The sequence below is a fragment of the Martes martes genome, assembly GCF_963455335.1.
Source record: "Martes martes genome assembly, chromosome: 8".
Classification (NCBI taxonomy): domain Eukaryota; kingdom Metazoa; phylum Chordata; class Mammalia; order Carnivora; family Mustelidae; genus Martes; species Martes martes.
The window spans coordinates 10,959,453-10,973,587 of NC_137895.1; the positions used below are offsets into that span (position 1 = coordinate 10,959,453).

A 14,135-nucleotide genomic window follows, 5' to 3' on the forward strand; every position below is an offset into this window, starting at 1 on the left:
GCGATGTGTCTTGCCGGCTCACTAACAGGGGAAGGGACTGGACTCTAGCCAGGTCCTCTAACTCTCCAACCCCTGGCTGGATCCTCGTCACCTGAGTGTGGTGGGCCCACTGAGGCCTGGCCTTCCCAGTCCTGCGGGCCCTAGCGCACTGTGCCCTCTGGCCTCTAGGCCACACGGACCAGGGTTTCAGGTAGCTCTTCTGTCCCTAGAGCCCAAGGGGGCCCAGTGTTAAGGTGACAGGCAGCTTAGGCTGGGAGCGCTGAGGCTTTCTGTGTGAATGTGTCCCTTTGCTGCAGGGTAAAGGGCGTCCAGGGCTCATGGCTGCCCATTGACAGAGGGAAGCCCTGACTGGGTAGGAGGCTGGCCCCCGCCCTGGCTCTCCGAGCTCTTGGGGAGTTGGCACCATCGCCCCTAGCACCGCTGTTTTTGAACAGCCCCCTCAGTGCTTTGCTGTCCCCCCACTCCAGGATCAGCCCCTCCCCCACAGACTGTGGCCGATCAATGGCCCTGTGGCCGCCAAGTCCAGAGGACCTTGATTGCACAAGATCTTAGGCTTTTCAGACTGTCCGGCTACTAGGCTGCCCAGTCCGGGGTCTGGGCCACTTTGCCTTCTGAAGGACAGGATGTGGTACAGAGACAGGGCTCAGGTCTCCCCACCCCTGTCCCCCACCAAATCCTGTCCTCCTTGGGAAGCCTGCAGCTGGGGTGAAGGGGCAGGGCCTGGGAGGAGAGAAGGTGGGAGGGAGGGAACATGGCCTGGGGTGGGGGCTATGGAGGCTGGGGCAAGGCTGCGGGGCCTCTGTCCCAGGGTCCCCATAGGGGCAGGGCTGAGGAACAGGAGAAGTGAGGGAGGAGCCTCCCGCCCGGGTTCCCAGGCCAGCCCCATGGCAGCTAGTGTGGCCCAGAGATGGTGCCCAGACGCGCCGGGCTCGGGCATGCACTCCTGAAGGGCACCCCAAGGACCCACGAGGATCTCTCTCTCTCTCTCTCTCTCTCTCTCTCTCACACACACACACACACACACACACACACACACACACACTGGCACACAATGCCAACACACATGCCTACAGCAGGCCCCTTCAGAGCGCACGGAAAACTCATTCTTGCAGCCGTCCTCACCCCTGCCTGCTCCTCAGGGCGCGCAGCTGCCTGGCCCAGACATGCTGGACACACACGCCCACCCCACACTCACACTCCATACTCACACCTCCCCTTCCACATTCACACCTCACACACACACCTCACACCCTTCACACTCACACACTCTCCACACTTACACCTCACTCACACCTCACACCTCACACTCTACACTCACACCTCACACCTACCCCTCACACACCTCACCTTCCACAATCACACCTCATACTCATACCTCACACACTGCACACTCCACACACAGACCTCACACCCCATGTTCCTCACACACACACACACCCCTTGTGCTCCACACACACATCATCCTACTTCACACTCACACGCACCCCGGGACCCACGTAACACAGCACACAGGGGTTCAGGTGGGCAACCCCCTCACAGGGTAAACACGGACCAGCCCGTGCACACCCAGGCAACCCCAGTTTACAATACACGCTTCGGGGCACTCTTGGGCCAGCCCCCCACATCCACGGCCGCTCTGCCCACTAGCTCTGCATCGTGAGCCACACTCGTGATCTCAGCGGTCCGGTTGCCCCATTACAAAATACGAAGAGAAGCGGGTGAATTGAATTGTAGTGATGTTTTTATTGAATCCAGTATAGCCACCATGCTGTGACTACATGTCATCGTTGTGAGAAGTTCTTGTCAAGGCATTTTACGTTCTCTGTTTGCACTAAGTCCTGGAGACCTGGTCTGTGTCTCACCCACGAAGCACATCTTGGGTCAGACTGGCTGCATTCCAGGGGCCCAAAAGCCACATGTGGCCAGTGGCCACCGAAATGGAGAGCACAGCTCTGGAGAATCATGTAGTAATTCAAATAATTTCCAGAGGAACAGAAAATCGCATTGAACCCCACCCCCACCCTACTTTCTCCTTTTCTGTCCCCGGACCACGGGGGCCTCCGGTTCTCTTTCTGGCCACTGGCCCCTCTGGTCTCACGGGTCTCGGTAAGGAGACCCGTGTGAGCGCCTGGCCCACAGCACGGCCCCTCTGCACAGCCCCCTGTCCTCGGCCACCCCCACCTCGTGCTCTAGGGGACCAGGGGCTGTAACCAGGCAGGAACGTCACCAGGCAACAGGCCTCAGGGGAGAGCTCGGATCTCCCGCACCTGCCCGCCAGCCTCCAGGGTGCCCACGGGGCGGGGTGGGGCGGGGTGGGGCGGGGCAGGCCCTGCCTGGCCCCTGCCTCCGGCCTGTTTACCTGTGCTCAGTCACAGTGCGGACCTGAACCCGGCAGCAGGCCCATGGAGCCTGGGGCCACAGGCCACAGGGGACAAGGGCCAGACACCCTGGCCATGGCTCTGGGCCATTGATCCAGCCCAGGCTGCCTGGGTGGGGGTAGGGAGACCTTGGCCTGGACAAACAGAGGCTCCGGGGCCTGCGTGCCGACCTGGCACCCACCTGCCACTCCCAGAGGTAAGCGGGGGCCTCCAGAACAGGGGACCAGGATCTGAGAATGACCCAGTGACAGTGTCCCTTCAGAGAGCCAGGCCCAGCTCCCTGGGGCTGGAGCCCTCCGCCCAGCTCTGCCCTCTGCCCAGGTCTGCAGGGCCCCATCCGCCAGACAGTGACTGGGTAAGCAGAAGGTAAGGGGTCCACAGAGCTGGGCTGGAGGCAGGACAGGGTGTCGCGAGGCTGGGCAGGCACGGGGGCAGGGCAGGGGCTGCGGGTTTGGGGTGCTGGGACGCCAGGGTTCGGGTGGGGCTGGTGGACTCTGGAGCAGGGACTGGGTGGAGGAGAGGCGCAATTTGCCAGGCTGAGCACCCCACCCTCGCTCTGTAAGACTGGATGTGCCCCCCTCCGTCCCCATACACCTCCCTGGGCTTCCCGGTGTGGGATCCAGGGCCCTGAGCCTGACGCTGTGCTAAACGGGGGACCCTGAGCTCCCAGGCTCAGAACTGAATGCTGCGGGCTCTGCTTGCATGCGTGCATGTGTGTAAGTGAGTGTGCACACCCTCGAGCACGTGCACACGGGTGTGAAGTGTGAGCAATGCCTCCGCGAGTTTGTGGGTCACAGACGGATATGTGGGTACCATAATGTATCCCCATTGGGGCACACCTATGTATGCGTCTGTGATATATTGGTGTTTGTGGAAGGCATTTCCAGGCACACAGCCCCACACTTGGGCTCACGCAAAGTAACAGGGACCTACTCTAGGCCCCGGGGAGCCTCGCTAGAAGCTTCCTCCCACGGCCCTAGATCAGATTTCTGGGTCTGTTCCTCCCTGCTCTGCCCTGCCTCGGATGAATGACCGTGGCAAGTCATTTTATGTCTCTGCACCTCATTTTCCCCAACTACTAAATAGAGATAACAAAGCAGAGGTCCCCTTCTAGTGGAGGCGGAAGGAGAATGTGGTTGGCGACATCGTCCAGCAAAAGGCCGGCAGACAGGACGAGGTCCAGGTCCACCCCCGTGAGCTCCGATTCCAGTGGTCAGAGAACAGGAGGAACAGGTGCTAGGGAGGGGGCCAGGGGCTCGGGTCAGAGAAGAAGCTTCGCCTCTCCCTGCCCCCAATGTCAGTTGAGGCATATCCAGTCTCTGCTTCCAGGGGCTCACCATCAGGGGGGCAGCGAATGCCCCCAAGGTGCGGTGCACAGTGATGGGGAGGCCCAGGATGCTTCAAGAGAGGCAACCGCTGGGCATTCTGGGAGAGTTGCCAGGAAGAGGTGGGAGCTGGGCTGAGGTGTGCAGGGGTCGGCAGGGAGCGAGCCAAGTCAGAGGAGGACAGCCCGGGAAGAAGGAAAAGCATCTGGGAAAGCCAGATGACGCCCACGAGTTTTCAGGGTTCCAGAAACAATCCACGTGATGCTCTTCCTGCAGAGCGAGCTGAGAGCCCTTGACCTGTAGACGTTGTCTCCCATCTTCGTTATTGACAGAATGGACAGCCGACACATCCAGTGTCACTGGGGTGCCAAAAGGGGAAAGAGGGAGCGAGGAGAGAAAAGGCAGGAGAAGCCGGCTGGGCCACGAGTGCCTACAGCCCCTCCAGCTGTGGGGAAGGAGCTGAGATCCTAGCACTCAGGGGCTCCACGACAAGGATGGAGAGCCGAGCCCTGCTGCTGGAAAAGGCACGCAGCCGGGAACAGCATACAGAGAGGAGACAGACAAAGGACACAGAAGCCTAGCATGCAATTTGAGGTCTCGAGAAGTGCTCTGAAGAAATTGGAGCAAAGACGTGAAGGAGGCAAAGGCCAGGCCTTGGAGCAAACTGAAGGAAAAGCATTCCTGGCCGAGGGAACGGCCAGCAGGAAGCCCGGAGGTGGGACGTACTTGATCTGTGGAAGGTCTGGCGAGCAACCAGGAGTGGCTGCCGTGGAGAGTGGGAGGGGACAGAATGACCAGGGCCCCAGGAGTCCTGGTGGCAGGTGACGGGGAACCCAGGTGAACCTTGGGTTCTATCTAATCCTGGGTTTTGACACAGTGGCTTTTCTAAAAATGGGCTCCTCTGAGATGCTCACAGTCCTCCCAGATGGGGGTGAGGGGCACTTATGAAGGAGATGACTCTGTGGCCTGGTCTGGGGGTGGGAAGAAGAAGGGAGGGGGGCTTATTGCACATCTGACCCTCGACTGCTCCCCTTAGTGCCTCCTCCGAGAGACCTCCGTCTGACCTTCTCCACGCCTCATTTTCCCCACTACTACCCCGACGATGTGTGAGGCAGGGGAGTGTAGGGGTCACGGTGCAAATCTGGAGACACAGCGCTGGGTTTTGCAGCCTGGCTCTGCTACTAACCAGCTGGGAGAACTTGGCCAAGTGGCTCAACCTCTCTGTGCCTCAACTTACTCATCTGTAGAATGGGGATAATAAAAAGAACCCACTTCCATAAGGTCTCTGTAGGTGTACATGAGACAGTGTGTAGAAAAGAGTTGAGACACATGTCCACTATTGTCACCTCTGGGCCTCCCAAGTCCCCAGGGCTCTGTGAGTCACCCTGAAATAGCCCCTTAGTGATCCGAACTCAAGAGTAAATCAGGGGTGTGGCCACCTCCGGCAGAAGGGGTGGACCCGGGCTGAGGGAGGGCAAGGAGTGACCTGTCACCTGGGTGCTCCCTGATCTACCCCGCTCAGCTTGTCGGGACAGCCCGTTTCTCACCAGGGATGCTAGGGACACTTTGGGCAGTGGGCGGGGCTGTCCCCACCATTGCAGGATATGTGGCCCCACAAAAGCCAGCAGGGCCTGCCCCATGTGTACTGATGTCCTCTGGTTAGGGGCGAAGGGGGTCTCAGTGCAGCTGAGAATTGCAAGCAGTCCCTCTTCCCTTGTACTGGATGGGGACCCCGAGGGTCCCTATGGCTCGGTGCCCAAGACTCTTAACTGGGAACAATGCCAGGAGGAGTGAAGGAGCAGAGAAGCAGGAAGGAGGTCCAGGAGGCCCCTTGAATCCAGGTGGGAGGACTTGGAACTTCACCGAGGAGCCCCATGTTCAGAAAACCCACTGTGTGAAAACCCAAGACACAGCTCAAAGCAAACCCCTCCCACCTCGACACACATACACATCTGGGGATGGGTGTTAGTGCTACGGCAGCATTTCTGGATGCAGTAAGAAGAAACTTCTCAGTGGTCTAGAATCCTCGCTCTGCTTGGTGGGTGGGTGGCTGGAGGCCCTCCTCTGTATGGTGGCGCTCTGCTTGGTGGGTGGGTGGCTGGAGGCCCTCCTCTGTATGGTGGGAAGATCTGCCTGAGAAGCCGAGTAACACTTGGAAGTTTCCTTGGTTGGGGGAGGGGGTTCCTGAAGATACAGCTGCGGACTCAGGGGACTGAGACGGACGTCACTCAGTTATTATTAAATTCTGATTGTTCATTAACAGCTCACTTAACAGGAAGCAACCCAGAGTGGTGGGAGGAGCAGAGAGTCAGACACCTGGGCTTTACCCCCACCTCCTGCCGCTTTCCTGCTGTATGACCCTGGGCCAGTGGCTTAGCCTCCAGGGTTCAGTTTTTCCATCTGTACAGTGGGGCTGATAGTGAGTGAGATATTCGAATCACACTGGGAAAACGAGGCTAGGGAAACCCCAGACTGAGTTGTGATTAAAATACTCCGGGTCTCAGTTTCCTCATCTGTCCAATGGGTACAGAACCCCAACTGGTGTTCAGAGGTTCAAGCAAGGTGATACATGTCAATTGTCTGTGCCGAGTGGGCCCGAGGAAGAAGAACACTGGGGACAACGATCCTAACGTCCCCGGGTGACCAGAGGATGAAATGAAATGTGTTCCATAGACATCCAATGAATCCATGTTAGTTTGTGCCTCCTTCCCTGTCCCGAGGAGACCTTCAGCGGGCTGGGGAGACAAGAGGGACGGGACTTCTGGAAGGGCAGCTCTCTGGCCCAGCAGGGCGGTGGCTCAGGGCCTTGCACTGGGTGCGTTTCCTTCCTCTTGGTTCTCCAAAGCACAGCTTCCCGAAATACTGTACTGGCTTATAGACATTTGTACTCCAGGAGTTCCAGCTGTGGATCTAATCTCTGGAGGGGCGGGAGGCTCGGGCACAGAAACCTCCACCCAGCTTCTGACCACAGAGGGGCTGGTGTGGCTACAGAAGCGGGAGTCCCAGAGCCGGACAGGTTCCCGCTCTGCTACTTGTCCTCTGGAGCGAGCTGCTCTGAGGCTTGCTTTCCTGCTCTACGCGCTGCCTCTGGGCCCACTCTCAATCACTGCTTCCCGGGTTGGGACCTTCCTGTCCCAAGGGCAGGGGGGCTGTCTTCCTTCTGTGTGCCATTGATCTTTGGCAAAAGCCCCTTTGCCACTGCCGGGCCATTTCCAACCCTGGTCTATTTCTCCACCAGGATGCCTGTGGCCGAGGCCCCCCAGGCAGCTGGTGGACAGGGTGATGGAGGTGACGGTGAGGAGGCAGAGCCGGAGGGGATGTTCAAGGCCCCCAAGAACTCCAAGAGAAAAGTCCGGGACTACCTCCGCCTGGCACCGCTGTGGCTGGCCCTTGTCCTGCTGGCTTCAGTGGGGGTCCTGCTCTGGTATTTTCTAGGTAAGTGGTGGGCTCTTCTGGGAGAGGCACCTGGCGATGACTTGGGATGGCTGTGGGGGGTATAGCAAGACAGATCAGAATTCCAGGCTCAGCAATGCCTAGCAACACACTGCATGCTCTTGGCCAACAAGCTTCTTCTCTGAGTCCTCCTTCTGTCCCATGAGATGGGAGAGCTACTGCACCTGTGTTCTAGGTCCTGGGGCTCAGGCCAAGTGCAAATTCCTTGCTGGCACCAAGTGTCCCCAGCTGGGGAAGGAGTGATCTCTCAGCACCCAACTCTTGTGAACCAATAAGCGGAAGGAGTGTAAACATTGTCTCCCCTTCCTTGAAGCCCTCCTGGGTTGCCCCTGGGCTCAGAGCCAGTTGGCTCCGTGGGAGGAGGCCCAGTGGTGCCGGTGGTGCCTAGCACCAGTTAGCACCTCTGCTCACTCGAGCCCAACGTGAGAACTTTTCTAGGGTGGGGACCACAGCTCTGTCACCTCTGGGTCTCCAGGGCCCCAGCATGAGTGGGGAAGAAGGGGAGGGAGACACAGGACTCGAGTACCCAGGGGGCTGCCCTAGCACAGAGCTGGCTTTCTTATCCCAGCTCGGGCACACCTGCAATTCAACACACAACGAGAGGGGATCAAGCAGGCAGCCCGGGGCCCCTCCCCTGTCCTGAAGTCTGGCCTCCCCTTCCTGGTATCACAGCTCTCAACCAGTCCCCTGGAGCCTCAGGAGCATCTGGCCCATATTCTGGGTCCATTTGTCTATCCTTCCATTCATTCATGCATACATGCACGGATTCATTCATTCATTCAATAAACACTCCTGAGCACCTGCCAGGTCCTCCTCTGAAACTGATGGAGAGCGTACTGGGTTCCGTTAGCTCTTGGCAATGGGAAGGAACGGATAAAGCACATTAGATGCTGCCGATGAAAACACTCCCCCACACTCTGGAAGCTCATTCCCTAACATGCACTTATTCACATGCTCAGTACCCAGCCCCGTCTGTGCACCAGGCTCTGGGCCAGGCTCTGGAGACAGCCCCTGCCCACACCAGAAAGCATGGCATGGGCTAGAACAGAGGAAGCGTGGGCCCGGGGAGCCATGGAGACAAGACACCTTGCCCAGGTGATCAGAGCCTTTCCAGAAATAATTGTACTGGCTAAATTTCAGGCTCCTTGAAAGGAATGGGGACCCACTATGGAGCCTCATCAGGTCCATCCTAGGCCCAGATCCAGGGGGCGTCGGGGTAGGGGGTGTCTGGAATGAGCCCCTGGGCCGATGCCCTTGGGAAGCCCAGGCCTGCAGTGACTCAGAGGGGACCGCGAATCTGCTCAGAGCCTCAGAGCCACGAGCGATGCAGGTGGCGGGGGAGTGGAAGCTGTGTGCATTTCACCACCGGCTGGAAGCCAGCACCCCAAATAGCGCAGGGCCACCAAGGCCTCCTTAGGCAGCCAGATAATTAGTCTTCAGGGTAAATCACGGTGTCAGGCTGGAGGGCCAGGAACTCGACTGCCAATTGTCTTTCTTTGTGGAGTCTAATTTCTCCTGATTACGCTCCAGGAGTGAATCACCCCTCCGGGAGTGGGTGCACCATGGGGCTAAGGACCCAGGGGCTGAGCGCTGCAAAGCCTCAGCTGGGGGAAGCCAACTCCGGCACCCACAAAGGGAGTTAGGGTAAAGGCCACACTTCAGGAGCTGTTTGAGCCTGGGCGCAGGCTGTGCTCCGGGGGCTGGGCACTGGGCAAAGATGCATCTGGAAGGGGAAAGGGAAAAGGGGCCTAGTCTGTGGGCACAGGAGAAGCCCAGAGTGAGTTGCCAATGACTGGTTGAGTGGCAGCGTGACTCAGAAAGGGACTGAGGAGAGGAGAGGTGGGGGTGGCGGCTGGCTCCACCCCCGCCCCCCCCCGCCCGCCGGCCACGTGGGTAGCCCCGGGGCCCCAGGGTACATTCTGCTTGCGGTGAGAGCCTTTCATACTGCTCATCTGTATTTTCCTCATACTTTCCCCCTCCTGCTCTCCTGGCTGACAGTTTACGCTTTCTTTCCAAACCTCCCGCCTCCACACACACACACACTTTGCCCCTTGCTTGGACAAATGGAACCACTTAGAAGAGAAGCCCCACGGAAGCTGGCCACGTGCCTTCCCAGAAACACCCTCGGGATCTGCCCTCCCGCCCTGTCCCCACAGGTGAACCGTCCCTGCCCTTTCCAAAGGCAGCTGTCCGCCTGCACGGTGGCCGGGCTCCAGCGGTGGCCTGTCCCCTGGCCTGTCCCCTGGCCTGTCCCCGTAGGAGCACATTCCTTGTTCCCGCAGCCAAATCCCGCTGGTGCCCCGCCCCCCCCATTTCTCTGTTCCGCTTTGCAGCAAACGCCCTGAAAGAGCTGTCTCCGATTCTGCACCCCCAATGCCTTGAGCACGTTTTCCCATCTGGCTCCCCTGCCCCCACCCAGTGGTGCTTACCAAGGTTGCCCATGGTCAGCTTGCTAGATCCGATGGCCAGTCCCCTGTCCTCAGTGCATCCCACCCACTGGCAACTTGACCAGGCACGTCACTCCCTCCTCCTCGGAGCCCCTTCCTCCTCGGCTTCCAGGGGGCCCCGCGTTTCTCTTCCCCCAGCTCATAGCTGCAGCCTCTCCTCTGTGTCCTTTGCTGATAGGGGGATTCTCCTTCTCCCTGCTCAGCCCGCTTCTCTCAGGGTCTCATCCAGGGCTCCTGGCTTTAAATGTCCCTTATACCGCAGTGACTCCCAAATGCGCGTGTCCAGCCTGGGTCCCTCCCTGAGCTCCACCGTGTCGCTGGGCCTTGCCCTCCGCCAGGAGGTCTAAGGCCGTCTCGGACCCCCCTGGTCCAGCATGCAGCTCTCCCTGGTTTCCTCCAGACCCACCCCCCCATCCCAGTCAGTGTCCATCCCACCCTTTCGGTTGCTCCCACTGACTCCTCTCTTTTACACCCCAGCCCCAGTTTGCCAGCAAACCTGGTCATCTCTGACTGCAGACTGTATCCTGCCTCTGATCGCTCACTTCTCACCACCTCCCTGCGCAGCCTGGTCCAGGCTCCGGTCCCTCACGCCTGGCCAACAGATGAGTCACTGAATGACTACGGAAGCCTCCCGTGGGTCTCCTGGCTTCTGCCCTTGCTTCCTTAGAGCCTGTTCGCCACACGATTGTGGAGGGATCATTTTAGAAAGCAGATCCAAGCCCCTAACCTCTCTGCTTAAACCTCCCATGGCTCCTACCTCACCCACAGTAAAACCGAAGTTCCCCGTGGTCAGCCCAATGCTATGTGGTTGTCCTCTCCCCCTTCTCATTGCTTCCTGCTCTCTTCCCCTTCTCTCTTTGGTGTTTCTGAAATCCACCAGATGAGCATCTGCCCCAGGGCCTTTGCACTTGCTGGTCCCCCTGCCGGGACCACTCTTTCCATAGATTAACATCCACGTGACTGACATCATCGCCTTCTTCGCTGGCCTCCCTGGGGCAGCCCACCCTCCTCCCTGACTCCCACAGCACTTATACCTCTAGTGTGTTCTATGCTATGTTTGTTGTCTATTGTCTGATTTTTCTCACTAAACTACAAGCTCTTAAGGTCAAGATTTTTTTCTTTATTGTTTTATTCATGGTTATACTGACATATTCCTGAGTGCTTTAGACCAGTGCCTAACGTAGTAGGTTCTCAAGTCACATTTGTTGAATGGACGCATAAATTGAACGAATAGGGGTATACGCCCAGGGCTATGAGTCTAGTTTCTTCGCTGTCAGCCAAAACAGGTTTTTACAAAGTGGAAACCTGATGATGTCATCCTTGATCTTAAACCCTTTGTGGTTTCCTTTGTGCATCAGGTAAAGACCCAAATCCTGTCTTGCTGAGGTCCCAGCCTCTTGCTGTCCCTCCCCTTATCTGATGGCTCCAGCCAAAGAGGTTTTAGCTCAGTGCTCACCATTATCCCTCTGCCACAGGGCCTTTGCATATGTTATTCCCTCTGCCCTTAAAAGTACTTCCCCTTCCTCCCCTCTTCCCAGTGGATGCTCCAATCCCCCCATCTCAGCTGGTCAGTCACCCTAGCCCAGGCCCTGTTTCTTGGTCATGTTCCCTCAGTTGTACATTGGGCTCCCCTTAAAGGCACTCCTCAGGGATGGGCCTGTGTGCTCTGAGGCCACTGGAGTCAAGCCTGTCTCACCCACCATGGGAAGCTCTGCAGGGGAAGACACAGCTGTCTGGGTTACTAGTATACCCCACACGGTAGGGGCAGCCGGGACAATCTGGGGAAAGGAAGGGTGCAGAGAGGTGCTAACCTCTTCTAGGCCATGTGGTTTTCCTGCCTTTCGCATCATCTGTATCCTGGATGGATGACTGCATCAGCTTCCGACTGGGAGCCCTCAGGATGTGATCCATCTATGGGCCTCTTTCCTCCCTGTCACTAAAACACACTGGGTGACATGACGACAGGGACAGAGATGATGATGTTGGAGGAGCCTCGGAGGTCCCAGATGCTGGAGGCTGAGCTGTGGGTCTGGGTGGCAGGAGAAGGCATCAGGGAGACAGAAGTCTCCCCCGGTGGCCCCCTTGGTTGACCTTGTCGGTTGCGTCCTGCGCAGGGTACAAGGCGGAGGTGACGGTCAGCCAGGTGTACTCCGGCAGCCTCCGCGTGCTCAATCGCCACTTCTCCCAGGACCTCGCCCGCCGGGAGTCCAGTGCCTTCCGCAGTGAGACTGCCAAAGCCCAGAAGATGGTAGGGAAGGGCTGCGGGGACGGAAGGGGATGCACGGGGTGGGGAGGGTGGGGAGGGCTGGGGAGGGTTGGGGAGGCCCTGATTATGCCAAGCCAATGGTCAATCCCTTGGCCTTGGTGAGGGGACAGTTCCGAGGATGCCCCCACCATCTCCCGGAGCTCCGTGTTGGACTGTGCCTCAGTTGCCCACAGCTCCGTCCTTCTCCTTAACAGCCACGATGGCTGTCCCCCTTCCAGTCATGAACATGTGCACACATCAACCAGCTGAGCTCCCGTGGCTGGTGGCTGGGGGTAAGGAGCAGACTGTGGAGCCCAGTGGGGCTTTCTAGAGTTGAGGGGTGACTTTTGACAAGAGGGAGAGAAGCTGTGGGGGGTCTGGTGTAGGCTAGAGCTGATGGAAGGGCAGTGTTGGGAGGCAGTGCCCAGGTAGAGGGGGAGGGGAAAAGATTGGGGGTGAGGTTCTCCCTGAGTGGCCACTGCCCCCCCCACCCCCGGTGACTAGGGACAAGCCTCTCTACCTCACAGGTGCCTGTCAAACGGGGCTGTCAGGAGGGGCAAAGAGCAGGAAGGGGGTGTCTGCACATGGTCACCAGGGGGCTCTCGTTTCCCTCCTTTCAGCTCAAGGAGCTCATCGCCAGCACCCGCCTGGGTACCTACTACAACTCCAGCTCAGTCTACTCCTTTGGGTGAGTCGCTCTGGCCCCCTGACCAGTCCTCGCTAGAACCTTAGACTCAAAGAACAGGAGGGGATGCTGTAGGCTACTGATGCAATGCCCTTGTTTCTAAAAATGGGGAAACTGAGGCACGGAATGGCAACTTGACTGCCTGGGTGCGAACTCCTTTCACTGAGCTTGGTTTCCTCATCTGTAGAATGGGTACAACGATGTGGTAGGAATCCATGCGAGACAATGACTGTGGCATGCTTCGGCCTGGCACACATCAGGCGAGGCCGTGGTTGGAGAGGGAGTCAGGGCGGGGGTGCCCTAGCTGTGCCATATGAGTACCCGTCTCTGATCGGTGGCATACGCCCTATCCTCTTGTGCTTCAGTCCCCCTGTGAGATGGGGCAGTAGACAGCATCTTGGTTGTTAGGAGGTTTCCATGAGATGGAAGTAGGAAGCCTGAGCCAGGCTTGGTGATCTCCCCCGCAGGAGCAGTGGGCTGGGCAGGGCCAGATTCCAGGCCCCTTCCCACCCCTCTCATTTCTGCCTGCCTCAGGGAGGGACCTCTCACCTGCTTCTTCTGGTTCATCCTCCAAATCCCCGAGCACCGCCGGCCGATGCTGAGCCCCGAGGTGGTACGGGCGCTGCTGGTGGAGGAGCTGCTGTCCACGGCCAACAGCTCGGCCCCTGCCGCCTATAGGGCCGAGTACGAGGTGGACCCCGAGGGCCTGGTGATCCTGGGTCAGTACTGGGGAGGGAGATGTGGGACGGTGTGGCCAGGGCAGCGCAGGCTGGGATGCTCTCGGGGTGGGCCTCCCAGTGACCCCAGAACCAGGATGGAGGCTGGGCTGCAGGGGGGCGGGGAGGGGGTTGGCCCTCAGGGTCAATTTCAGACAGGCTGGCTGTGATGGTCTCTTCTATTTTCAGTTTCATTTTTCATTTCGTTTTCTTTATTTACTTTTGGTCTTTGTTTATTTGTTTGTTCCTTTCCTTTTAACAGAAGCCAGCGTGAAAGACATAGTTGCTCTGAATTCCACGCTGGGTATGCTCTTTTGTTTCCCCTCTCCATTTCCTTTTCAGTTGCCGTTTTGCTTGGCTTGGTCAAGTGTCAGGGGACCACATGGCTTCCGGTGAGAGCAGGGAGCAGTGGCCTGGGGTGACCCAAGGGGTGCCATGGTGGACTCGGTGATGAGTCCTGAGCAAGGCTGGGGCCGTGAGGGGAGGTGGCCATTGCGCATGCCTTCGTGTGTGTGTGCTTGCGTGCGTGGCCCATATGGGGTATGCCGGTTTAGGTTCACATAAATATGACTGCTTTTTCATCACTGAACTCAGTTTGCTCACAAGCTAATTTCCACCCATGGACGTGGTCTCTTGGAAATATTTCTGTCACATTCAAGGATACTCCCTTCCCATTTTCCTTGTCCTTCTTAGCCAGGCTCTTCTGCCCTGTCCTCCTACCCCACTCCCATGCCATATTACCAGACTCACCCTGCTTTCCTCCCAGAGGTTCCACAGTCTTCCTCCTGAGACCTGGGAAGCAGAGTACCAGAAGGGCCACCATGCTGCGCAATGCCAGGGAGCACTGTCCACATCGCAGTCTGTGCTGTGCAGTGCACGACCTGTG

General features: G+C 58.3%; 1 protein-coding gene across 3 annotated transcripts in view; it reads left to right on the forward strand.

Moving 5' to 3' along the window:
- Positions 1-2,367: 2,367 nt before the first annotated feature.
- The window catches only part of TMPRSS6 (transmembrane serine protease 6), a 33,384-nt gene continuing 21,616 nt past the window's right edge, over positions 2,368-14,135 (forward strand). Inside the window, exons 1-6 of one of the 3 annotated variants that reach the window (XM_080812298.1) lie at positions 2,368-2,574; positions 6,942-7,138; positions 11,718-11,851; positions 12,469-12,536; positions 13,068-13,252; positions 13,512-13,553. In XM_080812298.1, coding sequence (XP_080668424.1) covers positions 6,943-7,138; positions 11,718-11,851; positions 12,469-12,536; positions 13,068-13,252; positions 13,512-13,553 — 625 coding nt within the window. In that variant the 5' untranslated portion in view covers positions 2,368-2,574; position 6,942. Of the gene's footprint in view, positions 2,745-6,941; positions 7,139-11,717; positions 11,852-12,468; positions 12,537-13,067; positions 13,253-13,511; positions 13,554-14,135 lie in introns of all 3 variants that reach the window. The other 2 variants (XM_080812300.1, XM_080812299.1) reach the window with 2 other exon arrangements.